This window comes from Gasterosteus aculeatus, chromosome 17 (genome assembly GCF_964276395.1).
Source record: "Gasterosteus aculeatus chromosome 17, fGasAcu3.hap1.1, whole genome shotgun sequence".
Taxonomy (NCBI): Eukaryota; Metazoa; Chordata; class Actinopteri; order Perciformes; family Gasterosteidae; genus Gasterosteus; species Gasterosteus aculeatus.
Window position 1 is genome coordinate 525,001 of NC_135705.1, and position 21,883 is coordinate 546,883.

General features: G+C 49.3%; 2 protein-coding genes across 22 annotated transcripts in view; both read right to left on the bottom strand.

Annotated features, from left to right (window-relative positions):
* The window catches only part of dock3 (dedicator of cytokinesis 3), a 42,520-nt gene extending 36,898 nt beyond the window's left edge, over window positions 1-5,622 (bottom strand). For 12 of the 13 annotated variants that reach the window (XM_078092604.1, XM_078092603.1, XM_078092605.1 and 9 more), the window contains exon 1: window positions 5,217-5,622. In XM_078092604.1, coding sequence (XP_077948730.1) covers window positions 5,217-5,253 — 37 coding nt within the window. In that variant the 5' untranslated portion in view covers window positions 5,254-5,622. The remainder of the gene's footprint in view (window positions 1-5,216) is intronic. The other variant, XM_078092597.1, reaches the window with a different exon arrangement.
* A 1,177-nt stretch (window positions 5,623-6,799) lies between these two features.
* LOC120834630 (DDB1- and CUL4-associated factor 1) lies at window positions 6,800-21,408 on the bottom strand. Of its 9 annotated transcripts, XM_078092608.1 has the most exons (31): window positions 21,171-21,408; window positions 20,228-20,379; window positions 20,058-20,134; window positions 19,884-19,957; window positions 19,248-19,361; window positions 18,335-18,472; window positions 17,635-18,198; window positions 16,967-17,068; window positions 16,107-16,265; window positions 15,618-15,797; window positions 15,380-15,489; window positions 14,685-14,784; window positions 14,421-14,590; window positions 14,104-14,228; window positions 13,944-14,020; window positions 13,603-13,770; window positions 13,362-13,517; window positions 12,556-13,009; window positions 12,365-12,519; window positions 11,926-12,203; window positions 11,401-11,599; window positions 11,031-11,113; window positions 10,867-10,951; window positions 10,564-10,797; window positions 10,257-10,350; window positions 10,047-10,151; window positions 9,731-9,804; window positions 9,405-9,494; window positions 7,992-8,147; window positions 7,388-7,484; window positions 6,800-7,271 (listed from the first exon to the last, which is right to left on the bottom strand). In XM_078092608.1, exons 2-31 carry the CDS (start codon window positions 20,371-20,373, stop codon window positions 7,204-7,206), a joined length of 4,632 nt encoding a protein of 1,543 aa, XP_077948734.1. In that variant the 5' UTR covers window positions 20,374-20,379; window positions 21,171-21,408; the 3' UTR covers window positions 6,800-7,203. The 9 variants fall into 9 exon arrangements, 2 of the variants coding, with proteins under 2 accessions (XP_077948734.1, XP_040058646.2); XR_013453264.1 differs by having other exon boundaries at window positions 10,265-10,350; window positions 12,365-13,009; XR_013453265.1 differs by having other exon boundaries at window positions 9,405-9,543; window positions 10,265-10,350; window positions 12,365-13,009.
* Between the last annotated feature and the right edge of the window lie 475 nt (window positions 21,409-21,883).

A 21,883-nucleotide genomic window follows, 5' to 3' on the forward strand; every position in this document is an offset into this window, starting at 1 on the left:
CTACTGTTACTGCCACTACTGTTACTATTACTACTGTTACTACCACTACTGGTACTATTACTACTGTTACTACCACTACTGGTACTATTACTACTGTTACTACCACTACTGGTACTATTACTACTGTTACTACTGTTACTACCACTACTGGTACTATTACTACTGTTACTACTGTTACTACCACTACTGTTACTGCCACTACTGTTACTACCACTACTGTTACTATTACTACTGTTACTACCACTACTGGTACTATTACTACTGTTACTACTGTTACTACCACTACTGGTACTATTACTACTGTTACTACCACTACTGATACTATTACCACTGTTACTACCACTACTGTTACTATTACTACTGGTACTACCACTACTGGTACTATTACTACTGTTACTGCCACTACTGATACTATTACTACTGTTACTACCACTACTGTTACTATTACCACTGTTACTACTACATTACATTACATGTCATTTATCTGACGCTTTTATCCAAAGCGACTTGCAATAAGTGCATTTCAACCATAAGCTCACATTATGTTAGGAGACCACACATTGCATGTGATTGGATCTTGTGTTGTGGTGAACTTGCTCCTCAGCCGGTTTGGGGCGAATAGAAATCTTTTCTTTTATATCCAACAAGAAATACAAAATGTAATGTTCTCCCTGATGTTAGTCCCTTGTTCTTCCGGCCTCCTGCCTTTGCAAACGCAGCGCTGATACTTGAGCTGTGATCTGACAAATAAATCTACCAGAACGAGAGAAGTTGTTTGGCCGAATCCTTCCAGATGTCCCCAACCGGGCTTCCAATTTTTCATCACGTTTGTTTGCTTCGTGTGTTCTTTCAAAACTCAGAAGAACAAGAAACAAGAGTCTAATTTCATCAAATAAGCCGATGTACAACTTGCGATAGATAAGAGCCGTTATAAGTCCAATGTAAGTGCTGCAGTAAGTTAGTGTGTTAGTGGAGGTAGAGTCTGAAGAGGTGTGTCCAGCACCACGCGCACACACACACACACACACACACGCACACACACACACACACACACACACACACACACTCACACACACACAGAGCAAACAGCCGAGCTGACATCACAGTGGAGTCGTGACAACAACTACTACTACTGTCATTACTACTACTACTATTTCTACTATTTTAAGGCATCTTTTAGAGTAAACACCAGAAGACAAAAACCTCTTTATTATCATTATCATCATCATCATCATCATCATTATATTATCAGTATCAGTATTATTGGTGTTAATTTTATTTGTATCTGTATTATTGTTATTGTATTGATATTATTATCATTGTTGTTAATATTGGGCACACAAACACGTTAGAGCGGATTTAAGTAATATATACATATGAAACAATAGAAATATGTCACATGATCTTTAATGGTGCGTTTCCACCAAGCGGTACGGTACGCTACGGGTCGACTGCCAAAAGTTGAGAATGGTACCAAAAATTCGTACCGTACCGTCCCACTCTTTGGGTTCCCTTCCGTTGGGGCACCTGGCACAGTTGTTTGGTACTAAAGGGCGGAGCTAGACTCACTGCAGAGCGTTGATTGGTTGAAAGAGTGTCGTCATTTGGGGAAAGACAACACACGTAACACGCCTGCAGCATGCAGCCTTTGCTCAAACAAAGATGGTCGTCTCCTTGTGACAAACGGCCACATATGGAGAAGCAGGAACAGGATCGGCTGTCCGTCCTCCATCGTTGTTTGCGGTTAGCTTTCAGTTTTCGCGCGATCGAATGACGTCAATCTACTTTCCGTCATGTACCACGCCTATCAAGTGACCTTATCACTACCTTCTGGAATACACCACGCCTATCAAGTAAGGGTACTGTTGGCGGTGGAAACGCTCGCCAAATCATGGTTAACAGACCCGACCCGACCGGTACCGACCCGCTCGGTGGAAACGCGCCATTAGTCTCATTTAAGTCGCTCAGAATCCCTTCGGTCTGAATCAGATTCTTCTGGTATTTAAACATGAGATAAGTTCAATATTTATAAAAGTGACCTTTGACCCTGTCTTTGGCTTTACTGGTCAGGTCAAAGACGATATGTTTGACCCCCCAGCGGCCATGGCAGAGAAAGCCCAAGCTGTTGCTATAGCGACAGCGGAACCGCTCTTGCTAGCAGGAGTGTCTTTAAGTCAGAACCCAGCGTAACCACGGCGATGACAGACACACTAGAACTCTTTCTCTGGAACACGAAGCACAATTCAAAACTTTATGTCTACGTGACAGGAGAGGAAGCTGAGCAGAGACACAGAAGACCGTCCATGTCCTCAGGAACCACAACTTCAAACATTATTAAAGTGTTTACAACTAAAACCGGAATCCCTCTAAAAAGATATGTGAGATTAATTAATGTCCCGAATCAGAGGACATCTGGACATTTGAGCTGAAGACAGAGACAGTTTTAGGAGAATCTGAGAAAAGATCCTCCCACAATGCACTGGGGTTGGAGCTGTCAGACAAACAAAGAGAGCAACGTTGGAGACCAAACCAATGGAGAGTTACATAAGACACACTATGTAATGCTATACAAAAGCCTGCGCACACACACGCACGCACACACACACACACACACACACACACAGGAAGAGACTTCTTACATCAGGAGATGAGGCGACATGAATAATTCACTCGTTAAACCCTCTGAACTGAAAGGCCGTCCTTCAACGTGAGCAGCCACACAAGCTTACATCCAAAAACAACATTTCACTGTCATTTATCAAAACACGTTTCTTTTAATCCGACTCTCGTTAAAAAACATTCAAGTCAGAGCTGCTCAGTGAAACTATGACGTCATCTTTATCCTCATTGACTCATCGGAGATCAGCTGTCATGTGACCAGAACTCGGCGTAACACCGTGAATAGTTCATAAAACACGTAGAATATCATCCGACAAAATCAAAGACTTACAAACAACAACAGCAACAACTTGACGGGAGCAAACAAGTCCCCAAACTGCTTGTTGGGGTCCAGAGAATTGAGGACATTAAGAAGAAAGTCTGAGCATCTTCTTTGTGAGGCCTCAGCAACACACACGAGGGAGGGGGGGGGGGGGGGGTGATTAAAGTCATTTTACAGACCTCCGTCAGGTCGCTCCATCACTGAAGGAGGGACCCCCCCCCCCCCCCCCCCCCCCCCCCCCACGCCTCCAGCAGAAAGGACTCAGCGTGACAGACGAACAGGAATACCAGCAGCAGATGAAAGTAGGTCAGAAGAGACGAACAGACCAGAGAAGAAGAAGGGATGGACATGAGGAGGACTTCCTGTACTTTACCATCACAGGATCCAGATACGTAGTTAATGATTCCTCCATCGTTACCAGGAGACCACCTCTGCTTCTCTAAGTCAAAGCTTCATGTGTTAAAGCTGCATTCTCTGTAGTGACCAGCAGGGGGCGACTCCTCTGCTCCCATAGACGTCTATGAGGAAATGACTCTACTTCTCTGTAGTGACCAGCAGGGGGCGACTCCTCTGCTCCCATAGACGTCTATGAGGAAATGACTCTACTTCTCTGTAGTGACCAGCAGGGGGCGACTCCTCTGCTCCCATAGACGTCTATGAGGAAATGACTCTACTTCTCTGTAGTGACCAGCAGGGGGCGACTCCTCTGCTCCCATAGACGTCTATGAGGAAATGACTCTACTTCTCTGTAGTGACCAGCAGGGGGCGACTCCTCTGCTCCCATAGACGTCTATGAGGAAATGACTCTACTTCTCTCTTGATTTATTCCCTCAGTAAACATTGTAAACATGAGTTCATGGTCTCAGTCTCTAGTTTCACGTCTTCTTCAATACAGCGTGATGTTCATTTAGTGACTGATGGTCCATTTAGAGTCAAACAGACCATAAAGCAGGAGACGCTTTAGGGCGGAGCTACACACTGACTGACAGGTGTCTACCAGAGACGAAAATGCGTCCCTACGTCGTCTTTGGTCCCTAAATGGTCACAAAGTAAGATACCAAACTACAAACTATCAGACTTGAGGCTTCACCACATCACCACGGCAACGTCAACATCCGACCAGAACATCACATGACCTGCTGATGAGCGATGGATCCGATTAATGACGGATGTTTTTGATTTGATCCGGAACCCTTTAAAACAACAACGGCCTGAAATGAGCAACAACGTTTCAGAGTGTGAGAACCGAGTGCTGTGCGGCCCTGGAGGGGGGGGGGGGGGGTGGGGGGGCATTCATGGTCCTCTATGGGGCCACAAAGCTGCATTCATCACCCTGAATGGCTGTTTTCTACAACCAGGCGCTAGTCCCCCCCCCCCCCCCCCCCCCCCCCCACTGCCTTGGTATGCACAGACGCAGCCAGCATAGACAGCCCCCCCCCTACGTCCCCACGGAGAGGATGTCCTCGGCTCAGGTCTCTTTGCGGATCAGAGGACATGCCCGTTTCTGCTGAGTCATCGTTTCCATGGTGATGAGTCAGATGTTCATCATTCGAAAAACAAACGTGAACCTGGAAGTTTCAGTTTTAAGTAAAATACAACAATGTATTCAAAATACAAATATATGGAGGAAAGAAGTATTTTTGGGTTGAATATAGACACACACACATACAGCACACGCACACACACACACACACACACACACACACACACACACACACACACACACACACACACACACACACACTGGTTTACATTCCGCTGGCGTCTCTGTCCCATTAGCAGAGTGCAGGTGTCTTGATTCCTCACATTGACTTCCTGTCTGTGATCCCTCCCTCATCACACGTGGGGGGGCTGTCAATCAATCGGTGGTGGGGGCAGAGGGGCTTTGGGGGGGGGGGGGGGGACTTTGCATGTTGTAATTGCTGCTCTCATTCTGCTGGACTGAGAGTTTGGATCTTGTTTCATCACATCGACCCGTCGTGTTAATGTGCAGAATGAGGGGGGGGGGGGGGGGGGGGCATAGAATATGTACTGTGATAACTGTGATAGTACACCGTATGAATCCAGAGTATCACAAGACGCCCAGTACTACACACACAGTACTACACACACAGTAAGACTCAGATTAGAGTCCCGGGGAACAGAAAGGAGACAAAATACTTTAGAAGTACACTGACACAGTACTTAGTGCTTATTATATGTAATATTTAAATACTATAGAGTATAGAAATACTATCTAATATATGAATATTGACATTAGTAAAACTAGACTCACCCACTCCGATCTTCTCGTCCTCAGTCGGAGTCCACATGATGTCCACAGAGAATAAATCACACAGCGCGTCGCTTCATGGGGGGTAGAGGGGGGGGGGGTCACTTCAGCTGTCCAAAACCCAAAGTCCCTCCTCAGGTGTTCTGAAGGGAGGAGATCCGGTCCGTGTCCCGCCGATTACCGGGCAGAGACACCCGGGGAGAAAGCGACCACCGGGAGAGACAAACAGCGCAGCATCCTCCTCCTCTTCCTCCTCTTCCTCCCGCCGCAGCCGTCAGATGAAGAATCTATGCACACATACATGTACATACACACATACATGTACATACATGTAGACTATTTATTATTATATTATATAAGACATCTGGTCCGGTGTCGGTGCGTCGCGCGCTGAGGACGGACCGGGAGAGTCGCGCGCAGGAAGCCCACGTGAGTTTAAGCGGATCAGCCTGCAGATGGAGAGTATTACTGGGGGGGGGGGGGGGGCGGGTAGGATGGGGGGGGCACCAGATCCTTAAAGTGAGCACTAGTGTCATGACGCACACAAACAGCGGCAGCGTGCGCGCTGTTCAACACGCACGCGGTCACATGCTTATGAAGACATGTATTTATTAAGATATGAACATGTTGTCATGTGAACGTTCTCCTATTGGTCAACAGGACGTTAAACTAAACACACACACACACTGAGTAAGTGTCCTATTCTTTACTTAGTAAGACGATACAGACATTGAGTGAGAATTATTTAGAATAACTAAATTATTATTTAGAATAACTAAACCCGCGCTGCTGATTGAGTGGAATTAATGGAGTTAATTAAGACTTATTGATCTCACCTGAGGGGCGTATGACGTCACTCAAGGGTTTAAAAAAACAAACTTTCGAAAACAGAAATTTAGGAGGACTACAAAAGATGAGGATGTTTTTAATGACTTGTAAAATGATACAAAAATAAGAATCTTTAGGAGTCGAGCTGAATTCAAACAGAATAAAAACGAACATAAATGTTTCCTACGTATCTTTATATGAACAATAAAGACTTAAATATTAAATCCCTCATGGACGCATTCCAATTAGCTGGTGATTGTGCAAAGACGCAGACTTTTGACCTTTAAGTCTCATTCATTCCAAAGTGGTTCAGAACTATCAAACTACAATCATTTGTGGCTTATTGAACATCATTCAGAGCTTCTTCCTAAGTTATTTTTTTATAACTTTGCCACCAAATTAAACTTCTCATGTGAGAGGAGACGAGACCATCACAAAGATTCAGGTTTATTAAGAGTACAGAATGGCTCCTCACTAAATGTAACGAAAGAATCAAGTGATGTACAAACACCTCGACTATGTACCTGCATACGTGTACTTTGAGAGTACTTTGGATCTTCCGGCGCTCAGAGAAAGTTGATTACCAGTGAAATCCGTCTTAATGAGTCGCCTCATGTTGAACCGGATCAAGTGTGTACAAGGAAGTACACGAGAACACGGTATACTGCTGGGTAGTACTCCACTGTGGGTCACAGCACTGTGAATACTACCCATGGTGCAACACTGACCTCTAGTTGTTAAAGTCACTACACAGCGGATCACTGACGCCTCTTTATTCACAAAGCATTCAACAGAAAAGCATCGTCATCAGAACCAAGACGACGTTCGGCTCCGATCTTTAGACAGAAAAGTGTTCGTTGGAGACAAAAACAAACATCAGCGTTTCCTGCTGAGCTTCAGTAGTTAAGAGATATTTCTATAAAACATTTATGGCTCAAAGGTTTGTGAGATTCGAGATCCCACCTGAGTGACACCGGGTGGGAGGAGGGACTATAAACACCTGTCTGTTCCTATCGATCGAATATAAATACAGTACATGTGTAAACATGGGACATAAACATGAATGATTCTCCTGAAACAAAGTGAAGAGTTTTCATCCGATTGAGACATTTATTGATCATCAGCGTCCCGATGAAACCTTAAAAAGAGGCTCGCGTCTCCGTCAGGAGGACCAGCCGTCACTGAGGTCCTGAAGGGTTCGGTTCTCATCATCGGAGGGCTGTGGGAGGTCTGCAGCACGCGCACACACACACACACACACACACACAGCATGAATAAGTATAATACTCACATTACATCAAGTAATGTGAATATTCAACCAGTTAAGCTGGTAAAGCACCACTAACAGTTCTCCCAGTCCAATAAGTCGGATTCATCGTCACTCCCGTCCGATTGGTCCGAGTCTTCGCCGCCGCCGCTGTTGCTGGCGAGAAGATCTGCAATCTGAGGGAAGGAGTTTAAAAGAGTCGTCCGACTTCCAAAGGGTCTTTGAAGGCATCGCGTGTGACAGATGCTTCCCTCAGGAAGGGCTTCTCTCTCACACTAACAAACCGTTTGATTTAACCAGATTCTGAGCTCCTCCGTTACACGATGACATCATGATTGATTCATTTGAGACCAGGAGTCATGTGACCATAGAACCAGGAACTGAGCGAACGTCACAAAGTGAACACAGAGGATGTGAAGTTTAAAATGTTTAACACATACAGCCTCTTTTTAAATCAGATTATTAAAGTGATAAAAGCGTATTTTATGTCATCCTTACTGTGTTACTCTACATTAAGTCATGATGGTTCCATTTCCTCGGAGAAAGGACTTTTATTTTGAAAATCAAGATCAAAGAGAAAAATGCGAGTGTGAAACTATTGACCTCAATGTGAAATAAAATCAATTGAAGACGACTGAGAAATCAATCATGAAATAATTATTTTAGGGATAACCGTCCTTCACCTCTTCATTGGAAGAATAGTTCGGTCCGTCCTCGTTCTCCGGGTCGCTGTTATTGGCCAGCTCCTCTAAGAGCGGATCGAGGTCCATATCCTCATCATCGTCGTCGTCGTCATCGTCGGTGTCCGAGGAGTCGTCATCGTCGTCCTGGTCTTCATCCTAAAGGACGACACAACGTGCGACTCAAGACTTAACTGACTTTACCGATTTCATCATCAGCAGACCACAAGAGTTGCACTTGAACGCATCTTCAGAATAATGAAATGTAAAGATGACTAATAAAGTGTGTATCTCTAAAGCCGGTTTCTGTTCAACAGGAAGTGACCATCATTCACTAAATGAAGCTCACGCTGTATTGAAGAAGACATGAAACTAAAGATTGAGACCATAAATATTGTCATAGACGTCTATGGGAGCAGAGGAGTCGCCCCCTGCTGGTCACTACGGAGAAGTAGTCATTTCCTCATAGACGTCTATGGGAGCAGAGGAGTCGCCCCCTGCTGGTCACCACAGAGAAGTAGAGTCATTTCCTCATAGACGTCTATGGGAGCAGAGGAGTCGCCCCCTGCTGGTCACCACAGAGAAGTAGAGTCATTTCCTCATAGACGTCTATGGGAGCAGAGGAGTCGCCCCCTGCTGGTCACTACAGAGAAGTAGAGTCATTTCCTCATAGACGTCTATGGGAGCAGAGGAGTCGCCCCCTGCTGGTCACTACAGAGAAGTAGAGTCATTTCCTCATAGACGTCTATGGGAGCAGAGGAGTCGCCCCCTGCTGGTCACTACAGAGAAGTAGAGTCATTTCCTCATAGACGTCTATGGGAGCAGAGGAGTCGCCCCCTGCTGGTCACTACAGAGAAGTAGAGTCATTTCCTCATAGACGTCTATGGGAGCAGAGGAGTCGCCCCCTGCTGGTCACTACAGAGAAGTAGAGTCATTTCCTCATAGACGTCTATGGGAGCAGAGGAGTCGCCCCCTGCTGGTCACCACAGAGAAGTAGAGTCATTTCCTCATAGACGTCTATGGGAGCAGAGGAGTCGCCCCCTGCTGGTCACTACAGAGAAGTAGAGTCATTTCCTCATAGACGTCTATGGGAGCAGAGGAGTCGCCCCCTGCTGGTCACTACAGAGAAGTAGAGTCATTTCCTCATAGACGTCTATGGGAGCAGAGGAGTCGCCCCCTGCTGGTCACTACAGAGAAGTAGAGTCATTTCCTCATAGACGTCTATGGGAGCAGAGGAGTCGCCCCCTGCTGGTCACTACAGAAGTGACCAGCAAGGGGCGACTCCTCTGCTTCAGCGTCACTACAGAGCAGGAGGACGTCTCCTCCTCCTTCACACTCCAAACAGGACGTGTGAAGCATTTTGCAGATTTTCTGCTGTGAGAATACAAACAAACAAACAAACAAACGTCGTCTCACCTGATCGTCGTCGTCTCCCTCTTCGGCCAGTTTCTGTCTCCCGACCTCGTAGAGACGGCACACGGTGTCCAGGCTCACGGTGTCCTGGTTCTGGGGAGACAAACAACATGGCGTCGTGTCCGTGGTTCAAACCTCTATTCTGTTCAATTAAAATTAAACAGTAGAAGCAAAACAAAGAACAATCATCAATACTAACGTGTGTAGGGACAGACAATCAACCAGACGTTGTTATTGCCTAATGCAATTTATAAATATGTATTATATCAGGTGATGCATTAAATGTTTAGAAAGGACGTGGTCCTGTGAGCTGGACTCGGGTTCTGCACCTCGATGACGGCCAGGTAGCAGTCCTTCGAGTCGGTGCACAGGTCGAAGATGTTCCTCTTCACGTCCACTGTGGCTGGAGACAAGCAGACAAGGGAGCGCCAGTCGTGAACTCCAGACCCACCCAGCAGTAAACAAGTATTTAAAGTACTACAAATAAACAAGTATTAATACATCATAAAGAAACAAGTCAAGCAACATGTGTCGTAAAACAAAGAAGCCTTCACATTATGATCATTGGTGAATCTCACAAAAAGACACAAGTCATGTGACTTCAGCGCGCCGACCAATAGGATTCAAGCAGGAAGTGCAGCCTACCGATGGGTTTGTAGTCCGTGGCGTCGAAGGTTCTGAAGGACGAGCCAAAGGGGCTCTTCATCTGCTGGTCCATGGCCTCGCCCTCGTCGTCGGGCTGCAGCATGGCTGGGGGGAGGGGGGAGGGCGGGGGGGGAGAGGGGGGAGGGGCGAGAAGTCAGTAACGAGTGAGACACACACGCACGCGTTGACCTTGCTGCCCGTCTCCCGTACCTCCGTACATGATGGTGGCGTTGCTGTTGAAGACCAGTCTGCACTGGTCCAGAGCCGGCACCGTGTGCAGCAGGTGGAAGGTCCTCAGGTCCCACTGGGGGGCTCCTCGTCAAGGTGCTAACGGCTAACCTGCCCCCCCAGGTCTGACCAGGCCCACACAGGCTAAGCTAAGCTAAGCTATAGATGTACGATTTCATTTAAACTAATACGCGGCTGGAGGAGGAGGAGGAGGCACCACAGGAGAAAAAAATGAAACTCCACCACCACATCTGTCTTTAGAGACCAGAGGTCAGAGGTCAAAGGATACGACCTCTGTGTTGACGATGACCTCCAGGCCGTTGGGGTGGAAAACGCCGCTGATGTTCATGTTGAACTTGTCAAACTTGTGGATGGCGCCGGCCTCCCGCACGTCCCACAGCACGCCGTCGTTCAGCACCAGGTCGTCGGTGGGGTTGAAGGTGGCGCAGTTCCTCTTGTAGTTGTTGGCCAGGGCGGGGTCGTTTAAGGTCACCGTCTTCTGACCCGTCTGGATGTCGTAGATCTGCAGGCGGAGACACGGAGGTAAAAACGCCACTAGCGCGCCGGCGGCCGGAGCGCCTCGGGTACCTACGTGTGCCACCTGGTCCTCGGTGCCGATGACCCGGTCCTGGCTGTGTCTGCTGAACTCCACGTAGTGGTCGTTCTCAAACGAGTTCCTGGGAGGCAAAGAACAAGCAGCGTACGTTCACACGCGCTGGGAAAGCAGCTTAAACGTGCGCGTGTGTGTCTCTCTACTTCAGGCTGAAGACGCCGTCCATACTCCAGAGGGCCGACAGGGGGGCGCTCCAGGAGGCCGAGGTGAGCAGCAGCTTCCCGTCCTGGGACAGATAACACACACATTAAAGGTCTAATAGGCTTTGATTTGAAAGAATCCGTCTCAATGGAGGCGGAGCTCGATGCTCACGAACATCTCGAGCAGTAAATGAACCACAAATAATCTCAACTCAACTACTTGATTCCAACCCTGTGAATGAAGGAACGTGTATCAACGGTATCATCCAGGAACAAAGGTCCTGTAAACTGTTTTCATTCCCTCCCTTTGTGCGTCTGCTTCGGAGCGTCTGGACGGACTCGACTCTCTAACCCCCGGCCCCCCTCCACCCACCCGGGAGGGCTCCAGGTGAGTGATGGCCGACGAGTGGCAGGTGTACTTGGCCTCCTCGTCCCCGGAGAAGACGTTGTAGAACTTGAGGTGACCCGAGCAGGTTCCCAGCATCAGGAAGCGCTCGCGGGCGGAGAAGGCGCAGCAGGTGAAGCCGCTTTCGTCCCCGTCGCCTTCGTGGAAGATCGACATCGGACGAAACCTGAGATTTAAAGAGAGGTGATGATCAGCCAGAAGCTGAATATTGTCAGATTTCACACTGTCCTTGAACGCACCGCGTGGGACAACGGTTCAGTCTGAAAATGAAACAAAGCTTAAAATGTATTTAGAGAATATAGAATTTAAAATATCTTCACATATAAACAGTTTACTTCATTCTAATAATTCTGAGCTCCTCCATCATTGATTCATCATGTGACCAACAGTCATGTGACCACAAATCAGAGGAACAGGAGACGACACTTTTGCATTTTATCCCTTCTTTTGTATGATTTAAATCTTTTACCCCCCAACAGGCGTGCCCCCTACCTGCTGAAGATCAGGTGCCGGTCCAGGCAGCCTCGGTCCACGCCCCCGTACCTCGGGTACAGCACCCGGCTCCCCAGGCGGGCGCTGAAGTTGGGGGACGCCTGCCTCCTCTGCTTGGGCTCGGGGCAGCGGTGGGGGGCGAACAGGGAGAAGGGGGGGCAGGTGGTGACGGGGTTGGGGCAGCGCGCGTGCTGCTCCCTCAGGTACTCGGTGATGATGCTGTCGAGGGTCGGGGGCGACGGGAGGTGGCGCTCCGGCTGCTTCTTCATGGCGGGAGTCTGATGGAGAGAAAAGATGACTCCGGTGATCCAGAGCGAAAGATTCCATTTTGAATTAATAAAACATGATGTTGCATGAAGTTAAACGTCAAACATTTTGCAGACACAACTACTGAACGACCATCTAACAGTTTACGGTGGAGAGAAGCGGGCGAAGCGACCTGGATAAAAGCCCCGTGGTCCGACTTCTGCTTCAGCGCCCGCAGCTTCCTCCCCGAGCTGCACGGCGCCGCCTGCCGCTCCCGCGTGAACAGAATCCGCCCCGCGGGATGCGAGGCTTGACCGTGAGCGACAGAAGGAGCAGGTGGGGGAGAAGGCGGCGGGGGGGCGGAGGTCGAAGAGGAGGAGCCAGGGGGGTGAGGAGCGACGAGGCAGCGGGAGGAGGAAGAGGAGGAGACGGGAGACGATCCGGTGTGGGCGGCGACGCGAGCCGCAATGCTGCCGGCCAAGCGGCACGACCGGGGGATGGCGGCGGCGGCGGGGAAGGAGGAGAGCGGGGGGGTGACGCAGGACGAGGAGCTCGGACACAGCGCCGCCCCCGACAGGTTGGCCTCCCGGACCAGCGCGCCGGCCGTGTCCTGCAGGCCTTTGGCCAGCAGGTGGTTGCGGATCAGCAGCAGCAGCTCCCTCCCGGAGAAGGTGATGCGCGACTGGGCGACCACGTTGGCCCGCTGCAGGCGAGCCAGCGACACGTCGACGCCCATCAGCAGCGGCTTGCCCGACACGCGCTCCGTCAGCTCGGCGGCGTAGCGGCAGAAGCGCACGTGCTCGCTGCGCTTGTCCTGCAGCACCGGCTCCTTCATCAGCTGAGGGGGGAAGAGTAGCGGAGCATTAACGCCTCCACCCGGAAAAACACCACAACGGAGCTGCAGACGGAGCTCTAAAGAACCACATTCTTAGTTCTTAGTAAAACTATCACCATCACATGGAACAAAGGACATCAGTTCCATTATTGTTTAACTTAAGACTTAAATGTAGTATTTTTGATGACTGGTGTCGCACTTTAATGTTATGAAAACAAAACATTTAGTTCAGAAAATGATGTTTTTAAGAATATTGGGAGAGTTTGCAAACGAAGATGAAAAGTCAAAAAGTCAGAGGATCACCAAAGTAATCAGGGTTCATCCCCGCGAGCATCGTGGCGCCGGCGTTACGGACCTGCTGGATGTGGCAGCTGGTGAACAGCGGCAGCTTGCTGATGATCTGCCGGACGGCGGCGCTGCGAGAGAGACCCACCAGGGCCTTGCAGGCCAGAGCGCGGATCAGGTCTGCATCCGTGATGGGCATCTTCACCGTGAGCAGAGACAGCAGCACCTTTGTGGAGGGGGGGGGGGGGGTCAGCATTACGTCCCATTCGAGGAGACTAACTGCAGGGGGGGGGGGTCCTCCTAGCGCTCACCTTTATGCCGTTGTTGTTCTGCACCGTTTGCCACATGTGGGCCAGCACGCGGTTGTGGGGGGGCGCCGGGGGCTGCTCGGGGTGCAGCGACTGCCTGAGGGGGGCGACTGCGAACGCGCTCACCGTGTTGAGGCTCTGATCCGGAGCGCACACGCAGTTATTTATCACCTGGCAGCAGGGGGGCAGAGAGATCAGGGCTCATGGTCCTTAAAGGGACAGTGAGATTCAGCCGGTTAAATAACCATCATGACAGTAGAGTTGCTTCCTCGTAGACTTCTAGTGAGCCGCTCCGGAAGCAGAGCGGTTCGTCCTCTGGGATCTGAACAAATCTGTCCGCTTACTTGTAGCGCGGACTTCTGGATCTCGGCGTCGTTGACGAACACCTCGCCCTCCACGACGCCCAGAACGATGCTCATACCTGCGCACACGCACAATCAATGCACGACCAGGTGAAACAAACGACCCGCACTGGCCGAAGCTGGGCGCTGCAGCTCTACTGACCCACGGTGGAGACGGCCGACCTGGTTTCATCCAGGACCTCCACGGCGTCCGCCAGCACCAGCTGGACCTTCGGGACCACCACCAGCATGGCCATGATGTCCAGGACGTAGCGCACCGTGTCGCTCCTGGACCAAGAGGAAGATGACGAAGCGACACGATGAAACAGACTAACAGACGGCAGAAACACGGAGAAGACCCGAGTAATCCGGCCGCTTTGCTCCATCTACACAGACGATGCAGAAGACCCATCGCGCTCTTAAACATCGCCACCGGCCCTTTAAGCAGCGTCGTCGTCGCCAGCGGCCCCGCCCCTTTACCTGCCGTAGTAGGTCCTCCAGTCGCAGGCAGCCGAGATGAGCTGCAGCATCAGGGGCACGCAGGACAACCTGTAGAAGACCTCCACCGGCTCCCAGTGCAGCTGAGGAGGTCCGCACTCGATGAGGAACTCCATCATCTCGATGACCTGCTCCCTGGTGTAGGTGTAGGCCTGGGACACACACACACACACACACACACACATTTATACACACACACTACAGTCTGAGATGAACACATCACCTCCTCCACAGCCTCTCTGGTACCTTGTAGAAGGGCTGCTGAGGGACCACGGTGCCTTCGTCCGACGTGTGCAGAGACTGCTTCACCTGCTCAGCCTTCACCGCCAGGTGAGCCTCAAAGTACCTGAGCGACGGCGTTGGGGGGCGGAGTTAGTGTACACAACAGGTGCATGAATACGTGACCCTTGAACCCCTTTAGGACCTCAGCGAGGAGTAAAACAACGCGTTTAAAGACATTAAACTACAGACAGAAAGGTCTTCTCTAATAATAACGCTGGACATGTGCCACATACGGAGAATAGGATTGTTTATTTAAATAAAACGATTTCAGAAGGTTTATATTTTTCTTCACTGACAAAAATAAATCCAGATGTTTTCACATGCATTTTAACCCGAGCAAATCATTATAAATACGACCCGGTTACTCGTTAATATTAACATCATTTGAATAGTTATGAAAAGGAACTAAAGCAAAGTATTTATTCAATGTGTTTTACTGAAGATGATTTTTAGAATCATCAATAACAATTGTGGATCCATGCAGGTCAGATCCGTTTAAATGGATCATCAGTGATCTAGAATTAGTAATAGAGAATAAAAGAACGCGAGTAGAGATCTACAAGTTATCCAATTATTTCCTCCCCAGCTTCACTATTTTATTTATTTCTATTCACTGAAATCAAGTCATCGATTAGTCCCGCCCCCCCATGTGGTCGTACCTGCGCAGCGCCATGCAGGTGTGTTTGGCCGTCTGCCGGTTGGCAAAAACCTGATCGTCGCTCATCACCGCCGCCTCGCTCTGCGTCTTCAGGATCTCCAGCGTGCTCACCTGCACAGAGACGGTTCACACACAGCGTTTGGGCGCCTTAACTAGTTGCTTAGGCACTTTGTTTATGTCTGGTTTCATTGTTCCCGTTATTACGCGACCACATATTCCGATGTGTGTTTTTAACGCACCAGGTTGACGAGGCGCCGCAGGCCGTCCTGCCGGTCGAAGAGCTGCAGCACGGCCCTGAAGGAGAAGGCGATGGAGAAGAACATGGTGGCGTGGCAGACGCCCGAGGCGTGGGAGGACTCCAGCAGCCAGAGGGCGTAGGAGACCACGTCGGAGAGCACGCCGCCCGGCAGCGTGCACACCTGGCAGAAAACAAACAGAGGTTATCGCCATGGCGATGACCCCTCGGAGGCCTGATACGGTGACCATGAAAAAAGGGGAGGCACCACTTGTTATAAATATTGAAATATTGAACTAAAATACTACATATTTTCATCACTTCCTGAAGTTTTTCTTTGACGGTCACATGACACATGAATCAAGGATGATCCACCGAGGAGCTCAGACGTAGAGGATTTTAACATAATCTGATTTATGTTTAGGGAGTCATATAGAAGATGAAATATAAAGAGTGTGTGTGCGTGTGTGCGTGTGCGTGTGCGTGTGTGTACCCTCTCCAGGGCGTCCTGGTTGTAAGCCAGGTAGTAGAGGCAGAGCGACACCCCGGTCGCCGCCATCGAAGGCCTCGGGATGTCGAGGAGCCGCTGTACGCCTCCATGAGCGATGAACTCTGCAGCAAACTTCTTATGGAGGAGCAGCGACGCCAAATACTGGAGGAGGAGGAGGAGGAGTTAATGTCTGTAGGAGGAACAGGAGAAGCGTTGCCTGGATTCAAATGGTCAAACGTTCCTCACTGAGAGAAAGGAAGTGGCCACCTGACAAGAGCGCTTTAACAACACATGAAGCATCGGAGACGCTTCTGTCCCCGACGAGCGTCTCCGTCCATCACAACTACGCAGCTCAGTGGCGTCGATTCACCACGGTGTCCCTTCCTAACTCCTCATCAACTAACCATCTTCCCTTGACCCCGTGACCTTTTCCACAGAGGTCAAGGCATAGTTAAGTCAAACAAGGTTTTTCTTCTCGTTGAATATGTATAGAGCAACGACAGGTGAATTGATGGGGGGGGACCCAGGTAAAGGGGGGCGGGGTTAAATTATCACTATCACGTGGGGGGGCGGGCGGGGGGGTCTCTGTGGAATCTGGGTCGAGCACGGACCGTCACGGGTGCCTGCGCGTAGAAGTATGAGTTCTGTTTTGCTAATTTAAGGTTTTTCACCTGGGACGACAGCACAGACTGAAATGACGCTTGGCGCCAAAAAGAAAAAGAATATATTCAAAAAATATAAAAAAGTAGAAGATAAAAGAAACGTGGGGAAACTGCACCACCTTAAATAGGAGCCCGGGGGAGAACTTGACAATAGTGGTTAGGAGTAGACGTTAGGGTGCGTGAGGAGGAGGAGGGACTCACCAGGAGGGCGTCGAAGGTCAGCTGCACTTTGTTGGTCCTCCTGAGGTGGATGTAGTTCATCAGCAGAGAGCGAGTGTCCAGCTGCATGAAGACAGCGAGCAGCTGAGGGAAACGAGACGTGAGAGGATGAGACGTTACATCTTTAACCCACGGCTTTTTACCGGGGGAGCAGTTAGGAGTCAGGTGTCTTGCTCAGGGACACTTCGGCAGGGAGCAGCCGGGGCGCCAACCGCCAACCGAGCGGTTCCCAGCGCTCCGTCTCTACTGCGGCGCCATCGACACGTAATATGAATAAACCGCAAAACAAATCAATGACAATGTTTAAAGAACATTTAGTGGTTTAGATGGTTTGTATCTACAGAGGGAACCTTAAAGTGCATCGTGGTTTATATACAATGTGTGTGTTCTGTATATATGTATTATACATGTATATAAGATACACGCGTGTTCACCGAACAAATTAAACATTTGATGGAAGCTAAGCTAAAGCAGCTACGACCTGAGGATGCTGCACTACCCAGCATGCACCTGGCTGCTTGGTTTGCAGAGAAATAAGAAGGAAGAGGAAGAGGAGGAAAGCGTTTGGAGGAGGAGTAAAGAGCGAGGAGGAAGAGGAGAAGGAAGGAGTGAGCAGGACAACTAAAGAGTGAGGAGTTTGAGAACTTCACCTCCTGGTATTCTCCCAGCGGCGTCAGATACTGCAGGATGAGCCTCTGCTCGGTGGGCGGGCTCAGCGGCGACAGGCAATAGTCTGAGCCAATCACCATCGAGCTCATCTCTGACCAGGAGCTGCTGCTGCCGGCCGGAAAATCGCTGGAATCGCACCTCTCCCCTTCTTCCTCTTCCTCCTCCTCCCGCTTCTCCTCCTCCTCCTCCTCCCCTTTCCTGCAGGAGGATGAGGAGTACTTGAGCTTCTGCTTTGCCTTCCTCCCGTACTCCATCACCGCCCGTCTCCTCCCTCCTCCTCTTCCTTCCTGCCTGTCCTCCGTCTCCCTGGACGACCTTGCTTGGAAAACGAAGTCGGGGAGGAGCCTCGTCGAGCCGTTTTTCTGGGCCGGACACGGCGGAGGTTTGACCTTCGACCCTGTCCTGCTGCTCCCGCTCACCTCTCCCTCCTCCCCCCCCGATTCCACCCCCTCCATCCCGGAGACCGGGGAGACCTGCGTTAGGTCCCGGGGCGTCTTGGCCTCTTTGCTCTGCAGCTCGTGCAGACGGCGGATCATGATCGGCACCTGGAGGTCAAAGGTCATAGACGTCCTATTTTATACCAACACAGCTGAATCTTTTTACATGTTCTACAGTAGCACGTAGAGGGATTTAAAGAGTGAGAACAGAGAGTGTGTGTGTGTGTGTGTGTGTGCGACCCACCAGCTGAGCGTTCTCCTCCCGGTGGCTCGCTGCTACTTCCTGGTTGCTCATGGCTCGAGCCAACAGACCCGTGGCGAAGACGCACAGCGGCGGCTTCGCCTCCCGGGCCCAGCTGAACAGCTTCTCCACCAGACCTTCCTGTCACATGACCCAGAGGCTTCAGGGTCAACATACCTGCGTACGACTTCACTAAAGGGCCTTATAAACTTCAGCCTTCTGAATTATGGGGCGAGGGTTAAAGTGCTCATGTGTTTCAGTGAGGAAGAACTTTGTTGTAAGAAACGTCGACATGTGACAGGATTCTAGTTTCCGATTGGCTGACTTTCAGGTTCAAACCCTCCCCAACTTTCAGTGAGAATGATGAATGAGTGAGGAGGTTTGTGCATGAAGCTGCTTAATGTCTTCTGATGCCGCACGAGACGGCGAAAACAAGTGTGAGCTTCAGTAAGAGGGAGGAACTGTCACGATGCCAAAATGATGACGTTGATACAAAACCATGATACCCGATACGAATTCTAAACAAAACCACAAGTACGATATGATACTGGTAAATGTATCATACACATGCTCCCTTCCCCCAAACCCGCCTGGTCCCCATTCGGTTTCTCATGAACATCAACGTACCAACACACATTTATATGTTTTGGGGGTTTTAAAGCTGATGGCGCAAACAGTCCCCAAGTAGGCCAGACCGTCCCAATTCAGAGACGTCTTGGTTCAGCCGTCGGAGGGCCAGCCCACCTAGACCGGAAGGCCGGGTCCTCATGAGGATGCAGCCCACCAAATGAGACACAGCTTCTGACTGACGGAGGCAGACGTTGTCCGCCGTGTTTAATGACGTCCTGGTGTCTGTGGGAAGACGTCACCCGTCGCCTCGACCTCAGAGATCTTCTGCTTCAACATCAGGTCTCACCTTCTCCTGGAAGACTACGGCGGTCTCCAGGCCCGGCACGATGTTCTGCAGCAGGCGGCAGGCGGCGGTGTTGAGGCTCAGCTCCCCGCTGGTCATGATGTACGTGTCCATCAGCTGGGGAAGCAAAGCAGCCTTTATGCTCTGTTCACATTACATGAATACAACTTTTGAAGACGTCGCTGCATGTGGATTAGGTTTTATTTTAAAGTGAAGGCAACTTATAACAGAGAAATATATGCAAATATAATTGTATGCAATTATTCCAATGACGTCACTCAACATGTCATATAAATATATAGTAATATCGTTTAATATAATAGAAACATATTCCTAAAGGTTTTGTATCCACAAATAAATAGTTTTAGAAAGACAATAAATAGTTGAATCTAGGCCCATATACAAAGTGCAGAATAATTCCTCTGACTTAAATTGTGAATAACGGAGAAACACAAATTTGAGAATACCGCTTTAATTCACAGAGAAACTACGGCGACTAACAAATGTGAACTCTTATTGACAGAAGATTAATAAAGATTTCAATAACTCAAATCTTCTCCCGTCTAATATCCTAAATTTCAAAATTAGATTTATGCCTTTGAGGGTATAAAGAATAAATTGAATAGAAATAATCTTCACCGCATTAGTGAAGTCGTCATTCATGAAGAGCATCTTCAGCAGTTGTCCAAGCATGCAGTCCGGGTCCGCTCGTCCTGCAACAACCAATCAGAAGAGTCAGCCGGAGCTTCGCTCCCACACAGGAGAGCGGAGGCGTCCTTCAGAAGCCACGTCAACAGAGAGGTGGACAACGACCTGGATGACGGTCGTCAAACGGGTCGGGGTCTCGTTTGTGGTATTCTCCGGTCTCCCTCTCAATCAGCTCAGAGATTCTGGATGGGGGACGAAAGAGAGACCAGACCACAGAGATGAGAGACACCGGAGGTATATGAGACAAAAGAGACGGAGACTAAACCCCTGCTGACTTTGTGAGGATGGACACCAGCTGCTCCGTGGTTCCTTGCTGCGCCTCCTCCCATTCGCCGAGCAGCACGACGAGGTCGGCCTTCGAGTCCACGGACACGGCCTCAGGAAACGCAGCCGCGGGCTGCTCCTCTTCGGGGGAAGACATCGAGGCCTGAGGGACACGAGGAGGGACAAGAGGTGGAAACGGAGAAAAACTGCTTTCACTTTGTCAGATGTTGGTGTTGAGACGCTGTAATCAACACCTGCAGATGATTCATACATTACTCCACAACATTTATTTGCCATTAATTAGTTACTACGTGCTGAGTATTTATCAAAAGTTCACATTTGAAACGACTACTTTGAGGAATTTAATAGTAATAAAACATGTACACAGTTATATACACAAGTATTACTGATACTCGACTACAAAGAGTATTGCAGTTTGCTTAGTTTTCAGGTAACAGTATGTTTTAATACTTTTGAGAGTGTTGCTTGTTTCACCAACATTACTTAACGTTAATTAAGTCCGTTTGTAACAACTTATTCTAGTACTTCGTAATCATATTTTGATGACAACATTGTTGAGTACTTGCTCCACCTGTAACACCTCTATAAAGAGTATATAAGAGTTCTTTCCTAGAGAGACCACCGCGCGGGGAAACCTCAGCGGGCGCTCCGGGACACACAAACCCGCCAATAGTGCCCCCTGCCCGGGGGGAGGAGCGGCCGCTTCGCGCGGAGCTCCTGCTGGAGCTTTTAGCTCAACGAGGTGACATTTAGCCCACTCGGCTAGCTCGGCTTCCCGGCGGCTCGGGCGTGTGTAAAGTCGGTGTACCGTCGCCCCCCCGCGGCCCACGGGGACCCGCGTCACGGCGCGACGCGGCGGCGCGTGGCCGCGTGTCGGACGCTCGTAACGGCTCCAGCTAGCGGCTCCACGGCTTCTAAATGTCACGAACTCACCTGAAGAGCCGCTGCGTCGTCGTCGTCTCCCGCGGGCTTCTCCTCCGCTCAGCGCTCCGTCTGGACGAATCCTGCACACGGTGTTATTTAGGTTTTATTAACGGAAAGAAAAAGAGAAACGTTTTAAGGAAACGTGAAGCAAAAAAAAAGTATCACGTTTATTTTCAAAAACTTCTCGCGGCGACTGCGAGTTACGTCACCGAGCGGCGTCGACGTTTGATGACGCTTCACGGCGCAGCTGCCGGTAGCGCTTCTTCTTTGGTGTTTTTCTGTGACCAAGAGAATTTTCAAGAAGTTTTTTTTAAATTAAAACATGTTTTGAAAGTATCACTTATTTTCAAGCGAAAAATACATGTTGCCTTGAATATCTGTCTCTTGATTTTGACTAAAAAACATTATTGACCCCAACTATCCATTTCAATCCCCAACTCAACATGCATCAGAACCTGAAGCAATATTTAATTCATTAAACATTTCTGATTAGAACAGTAACCCCAAAAGGTGTGTACACAAAACGTTGCAAATAAACATTTTACCATTTTATATTGTATGTTTTTGTTTTTACTATTACAATTAATTTTATTTAAAACATTTTTTCTGATGGTTATGGATGTCCAGAAAAGGAAATTAGCAATTGAAAGTGTGGTTGGATGCTTAAAGCTCAACCATCAAAGATAACATCAAACGCTGTGATGAAAGTGTCTCTCATGAGG

What these genes read in the sequence shown, in the direction of transcription:
- LOC120834630 (XM_040202712.2), bottom strand. Translation starts at nt 20,373, where the DNA reads ATGTCTTCCCCCGAAGAGGAGCAGCCCGCGGCTGCGTTTCCTGAGGCC. An exon ending in CGCTGGGAGAATACCAGGAG is followed by an intron (nt 17,069 to 17,634) that starts GTGAAGTTCTCA and finishes CGTTTCCCTCAG; the next exon opens with CTGCTCGCTGTCTTCATGCA. An exon ending in ACTATTCTTCCAATGAAGAG is followed by an intron (nt 7,485 to 7,991) that starts GTGAAGGACGGT and finishes TCCTTCCCTCAG; the next exon opens with ATTGCAGATCTTCTCGCCAG.